The sequence below is a fragment of the Octodon degus genome, unplaced genomic scaffold, assembly GCF_000260255.1.
Source record: "Octodon degus isolate 3935 unplaced genomic scaffold, OctDeg1.0 scaffold00026, whole genome shotgun sequence".
NCBI classification, from domain to species: Eukaryota; Metazoa; Chordata; class Mammalia; order Rodentia; family Octodontidae; genus Octodon; species Octodon degus.
This window is the reverse complement of record NW_004524602.1, coordinates 3,540,624-3,546,880: the sequence shown is the minus strand read 5'-3', so window position 1 is coordinate 3,546,880 and position 6,257 is coordinate 3,540,624. Positions and strand designations below refer to the sequence as shown.

At 57.4% G+C, this 6,257-nt stretch overlaps 1 protein-coding gene across 2 annotated transcripts; it reads left to right on the top strand.

Annotated features, from left to right (window-relative positions):
• Window positions 1-1,802: 1,802 nt before the first annotated feature.
• Islr (immunoglobulin superfamily containing leucine rich repeat) lies at window positions 1,803-4,674 on the top strand. Of its 2 annotated transcripts, none has more exons than XM_004628903.2 (2): window positions 1,803-2,054; window positions 2,836-4,674. In XM_004628903.2, the coding sequence occupies exon 2, from the start codon at window positions 2,844-2,846 to the stop codon at window positions 4,131-4,133; it is 1,290 nt and encodes a 429-aa protein (XP_004628960.1). In that variant the 5' UTR covers window positions 1,803-2,054; window positions 2,836-2,843; the 3' UTR covers window positions 4,134-4,674. The 2 variants fall into 2 exon arrangements, with proteins under 2 accessions (XP_004628960.1, XP_023568463.1); XM_023712695.1 differs by lacking the exon at window positions 1,803-2,054 and adding an exon at window positions 2,551-2,632.
• The last annotated feature ends 1,583 nt before the right edge of the window (window positions 4,675-6,257 follow it).

The window sequence follows — 6,257 nt, the reverse complement described above, 5'->3', positions numbered from 1 at the left end:
AAGGAAATTCAGGAGGACTGTGCAAGCCATGGGTGTCTCCAACAGACTGGTCAGAGGTCATTTCGGTGAACATGCCCGACACAGAGTCTCCTCTGCCAAGAAGCCCTTCTGATTGGCCCTGATGTCACCAATTCTCTCCACCCATTGAGGCCTGGGTGTATGTGCTTCCAGCCTCTGGCTGAGCCTCCCAGGACAGGGCTTTCTCAGAAAGCTTCTGGCGCACTGGGAGGCGGCAAGAGAAGGCTTCCTCTGCAGGGCGAGCAGTGTGACCTGGATGCTAGTCATAGCCCCGGGCTGTGCCTCAGCATCTAGGACTTCTGCAGCATTGCTTGGGGACAGGGCAGGGATAGGAGGGAATGGCCAGGGCTTCTCATGCTTTCAATCAAAGATAACAGTGTTAGTCTTTGGCCCTGCCAAGAGGTAAACTGAGTCAGAATTCAGCAGCTTAGCAAACAAAAGATTCAGGAACCTTGGATGAGGGCTATGGAGAAGCCATGACTAGATTCATGACGGAAGGCAGAGTCATCCAGCCCAGGCTCCTTATCCTTTAGTTTCTCCCTCAGTTCTCTGCTACAGGTGCAGAGAACCAGGTTGAAGATTGAACCCGGGGCCTTTACATTGAGTATATTCTTGGTTCTTTTTTATCTCCAGAGAAGGTTTTACTGAATCATTAAGTTGCCAGGGGAAGGCTCAGACTTGCGGTCCTCTTGCTTCAGCCTCCCAGAATGCTTGTGTTATAGGCATGCACCATCACACCCAGAGGTTTTGCGCCTCTTTGTCCTTCTATCCCGATTCCTGTTTGGGGGGAAAAAAGCCATTACCCATGCTCCCCCTGACCATGTGCATCCTTCACCCAGGGGAACAGTGAACCCAGAGGGGCCAGCAGGATTTCATGTTCTGTGCCATACAGGATGTTCGGAGGGGAGGCCTCACGCCTGCTCCTGGGTGGCTGCCCTGGGCCTGGGAGCCACCCTGTGAGTCTGGGGGTGGGGGGCAGAACTGCAGCTGGGCACACTGATTTGTCCCAGTTCCTGCCCCAAAATGTGGTCAGGGGTTCTGAGCCCGCTTCTGGGGCTGCTGTCATCCCTCCTCCCAGCCCAGTGGGGCCCAGCTCTGCCTGGACAGAATGTGCGGCTGGTTGTGTTTTCTTAGCAAAACTCGCCCAGTGCTTTGGCTTCTCGCCCAGAGGCTGGGGCCTGGCGGCTGCTTCATACACTCCAGCCTTCTCGGCCTTTCGTGGAGATGACACACACATGCATGTGCATGCACACACACACAGCACACTGGGTGTCACACAAACACGGAGAACACACATAAGCATACACATACAAATATATACAAACATATACTCACTTCTACACCAAAACTCACATGTACTAACACACACACAGGCTGTCACACCCACACAGAAGACACAGCTGCATACTGAGGGTCACACACAGCCCCACAACTTCAACATTCAAACACACAAATTCTCACACACACAGTCTCCTACTGTATCTGCACTAACGCACACGCACAAACATGCGCACATGCACATACACACACAGCTGCAGGGAAAAAGAGCAGATCCTGTCTCCCTGTTGGCAAGGGTAGAAGTTTCCCACTTTTCCTGAGATCCGATTTCTCACCCTCCCCCCCCTCAAAACTCTTGCTCTATTCTTGGGTCCTGTCCAGGCTGTGCTATGTCTTTAAGGAAGTTGGGGGGGGATGAAGGGGGGGAGAGAGAGAGAGAGAGAGAGAGAGAGAGAGAGAGAGAGAGAGAGAGGGAGAGAGAGCACAACCCTAAAATATTTGGCCTCTTCCCCTCCAGTTAAGTTTCTGGTGTCACTTAGGAAACGTCCCTCTGCAGAGCTGCATTCCTGCGTGCTCTGGGAGGAGAGTGCCTGGGCTACACTGCCGCTGCCCTGCCAGGGGACGCAAATCTTCCCTCTTGCAGCACCCGGCCCTCCCTGAGGTACGCTGCCTGGCCTTGCAACCCTCTGCTCAGTCCTTTGTTGCCTTCTGATTCTGTCTTGGAAGAGCCTTGCCTGAAGAGGGATAGTACTTTGAAGGTAAGCTGGGGAGGAGGGCAGTGGCCAGGGGGTGGAGGCATGGCCCAGGGGACTCAGGGGCTCTTTCCCTTTGGTTCATCCAAGGTGCTGGGGACAGTCTCTTGTTGAGAGCCATCCAAAGAGTAGCTGCTTCTTGAACAGCCTAGACCCCCGGAATCTTACTACCTTTGGGCGGAGACCCCACCCTGGCCCAAGTCAGCCCAGAGGTCCTGGTGGGGTTTATTTAGGCAGCTGCCTAGTGCAGTTGGAACCAAGTGTTCCTGTTTGGTGTGATTCCACAGAAAAGGCCTGGTGTCCGCTGTGGTCATGGCAGGAAGAGTGGGGGTGGCCTGCACTGCACAAGGGGCCTTGTGTGGGCCAGGGGAAGAGTGCACCTATGGGGGCTTGGGTGGGAGGGACCATGTCTAGGATGTGGGAGGGCAGGAGGGAGGCTCTGATGTGCTGGGGGAAGGGGTGACTGGAAAACAGATTTCAAGTCATAAAGCTAGCCAGGAACAGGCCGAGGCAGGGAGAGCTCGGCGCAGAGAAGCTGGGGTCCTCTTCATCCTGTCTCTGCCCTGCCTGGCTGTGCAGTCTTGGCAAGTACGGGTGTTCCTCTGGCCCTGAGTTTTGCCTTCTGCGGAGGGTGGAAGGTGGTTGGTGATCTAGAGAATGCTGAGCTTTCCTTGAGTTTTGTGGGACAGAGCCTCCTCTGACTGGGAAGTTTGAGAGGGTGTCTGGGGAGGGACAGGTCCCTGGGGTAAGTCGTGGGGTCGCCAGCGTGACATACACCCCTCCACAGGAGAGACAATGCTGGGGCTGCGCCTGCTGTGCTGGGCGCTGTTTCTGGGCCTGGCGAGAGGCTGTCCTGAGCCTTGTGACTGCAGCCAGAAGTATGGCTTCCAGATTGCCGACTGTGCCTATCGAGACCTGGAGGCTGTACCGCCCGGCTTCCCAGCCAATGTGACCACACTGAGTCTGTCGGTCAACCGGCTACCAGGGCTGCCCCAGGGTGCCTTTGGGGAGGTGCTGCTGCTGCAGTCACTGTGGCTGGCACACAACGAGATCCGCAAGGTGGCTGTGGGCGCTCTGGCCCCACTGGGCCACCTCAAGAGCCTGGACCTCAGCCACAACCTCATATCAGACTTCGCCTGGAGCGACCTGCACAACCTCAGTGCCCTGCAGCTGCTCAAGATGGACAGTAATGAGCTGAGCTTCATCCCACGTGATGCCTTCCGCAGCTTGCGTGCCCTGCGCTCCCTGCAGCTCAACCACAACCGCCTGCACACGCTGGCTGAGGGCACCTTTGCACCACTTACCGCACTGTCCCACCTGCAGATCAACGACAACCCCTTTGACTGCAACTGTGGCCTCATGTGGCTCAAGACATGGGCTCTGGCCACGGCTGTGTCCATTCCGGAGCAGGACAATGTGGCCTGCATATCACCCCACGTGCTCAAGGGCACCCCACTGAGCCGCCTGCCACCTCTACCCTGCTCTGCACCCTCTGTGCATCTCAGCCACCAGCCCAACCAGGATGGTGCTGAGCTGCGGCCAGGCTTTGTGCTGGTGCTGCACTGTGCCGTGGATGGGCAGCCGGCCCCGCAGCTGCACTGGAACATCCAGACCCCTGGTGGCACTGTGGAGATCTCCAGCCCCAATGTGGGCCCTGATGGCCGCGCCCTGCCTGGAGCCCCAGCAGTGCCTGGGGGCTGGCCGCGCTTCCAGGCCTTCGCCAATGGCAGCCTGCTCATCCCCAACTTTGGCAAGCTGGAGGAGGGCACCTACAGCTGCCTGGCCACGAATGAGTTGGGCAGCGCAAAGAGCTCAGTGAACGTGGCACTGGCCACCATGGGTGAGGGTGGTGAGGATGCACTGGGCCGCAGGTTCCATGGCAAGGCAGTGGAGGGCAAGGGCTGCTACACAGTTGACAATGAGGTACAGCCATCCGGGCCCGAAGACAACGTGGTCATCATTTATTTCACCCTTGATGGGAACCCCAAGGCAGCTGTGGTGGGAAATAGGGTTGCAGGGCAGTGGTGTCCAGGCCTGATCCTGGTGCTGGCCCAGATCCTGCTCCTCCTCAGCACCCACTTCTAGCTGAACCACAGCCCAGCCTGAGGCTGGCTCTGACCCTGTCTGTTTCTCATAAGTGCCAGGGACTCTGAATGGTGACTTCACATTCTCCTACCTCCCTTCTAATCTCTTCTGGGCACCCAAGGCCCCAGCTCCTAGACCTGCTCAAAATGAGGGGCTGGTGGGGAGCTGGGTCCCAGAAACAACTTAGGGCCCATTGCTGCTAACAAAGTCACTGGGGTCCTGGGCTGACAGTGGGGGCCATGCAGTGGGGGCTAGACAGTAGGGCAGAGCCAGGAGTAGGCAGTGGGAGCCAAGGAAGGTGGCAAGGAGGTGGCTATGCAGTCCCTGTTCTCCCCTGGCCACTGGTGCTCTCCACACCACAGGCTACAGAGCTCCTCTGACTCATCCCGGACAGGCCTGACCTCCCTTTCCTCCCTTCTCCTTCCCAGTGCCATCTGGCCTGGATGCCCACCTGCCCTTTCTTCCCTCCAGTTTGTATATGCAGCCTGGCCTGCAGAGGGACCACCTGGGATGACAAAGAATAAACCACATTTTTCATGCTTCCTTGTGTCTGCCTGGAGTTGTGTCTGGATGGAGGAGTCCGGAACAAGGAATAGGATCGAAAATGGGGTGGGGGGGTGCTCAGCTGTCACAGTTGTCAGAGGACCAGCAGGTGGAATCCTGGCAATACTTACAGGGGTTCTTTGGGGCCTCCAGGGACCCTGAGCAATGCCAGACATGGCCCTAGGAACAGGCAGAGGTTGGCTGGGTTGTAGCCCCTATCCCTGCCCTGCTTCCTGGAGAAATGTTAGGAATTGGGAAGAAGGTGGGGAGGGAAGGTACAGAAGGGGGGACACTGGGGGTAGGGGGAAGGCAGCATCAGAGGATGTGAGAACAGGCTGGAGGGAATCTGAGGGGCTCTCAGAAGAGGACACAGGGGCAGATCAGCTCTGAGGCTCTGTGTCAGGCCAGAGTGACTCCTTCTCCCTCCATTTGCCCTTCCAAGACAAGGGTGGGGTGTTATTGAGCTAAGCGTCCTTGGTGGCTGAGCTCAGTGAAGTACAAGCAGGAGTCGGAAGAGTTTAGGGGCAGCAGTGACCCAGGGCACTGGCCTCCCCCCTCTGGAGGTCCTGCCCAGGGCCTCTCCCTCATCTTCTATCAATGTGTACTTGGGGCTGGGTTGGGCCACCAGTCAGGATACAGGAGGACCCCACATCTGCACTAGGACAGAGCCTGCTCTCATGCACTGTGCTGCCTTGGGTAAGTCACTGCCTATTTCTGGGCTTGAGCTAGCTCAAATCAAATGACAGAGTGAGACAGGATTCACCATGGGGATGGACTCCATGGACCCCAGTATCTCTAGCTCCTGGAGAAGGGGACCCCAATTTGAGTCAGGGCAGTTGGGGATATCACACCAGTGAACTAGTGACACTGCTGCTGTTGGGATGAAGCCTGACCCCCCCCCCAGAAGGCCAACTGAGCCCCTTTGCCAGCCTCTCCCAGGCTGTGTTCCCATACTGCTCTGCAACTGTCCCCCAATCTTTCAGCGACACAGTTCCCTCAGCCTAGAGACACCCTTTCCTTGATCTTCCTTTGATAGAGTCATACCAGCTCTTCCAGGTAGCCTTCTAGGGTGAGCCCCGCCCCTGGGTGAACCAGGCCCACCATCCCATAATGCAAGCTTGTCATGCTTCCTTGCCTGTGTCCTCAGCAAGGGCACAGGGCAAGTGTGCACCCCTCTCCCTGTGGTCCTGTTGGTTGCCAGGAAGGCGCTGTCTGGTGATCCGGATCAGTGCGGGGCCACCCTTGCCCTGTGGCTCCAGCCCTGGGGAACTGCAGCACAGCATCGCCCTTCTTCAAGGGTCTCCAGTTCTACCAGCCCCTGACAGAGGAGGGATCCCAACCGGTCTCACCACCCCCTACACACATGCACACGGGGTCTTTGGCCATTATGACACCCCTTTCCCCACCCCAGCAGGAGCACCTCTTCCCCCAGCCCAGCCCATCCTACTCAGGAATGGCATGGCAGGGTCCTCCATCTCCATCATCCAAAAGATAACAGCTTGGTGCCTCTCAGCCTCCCCTGCCCACACGAGCCCCTTGCATTCCTGTGGATTTGCTGTGAGTGGCATCCCTGTGCCCTCT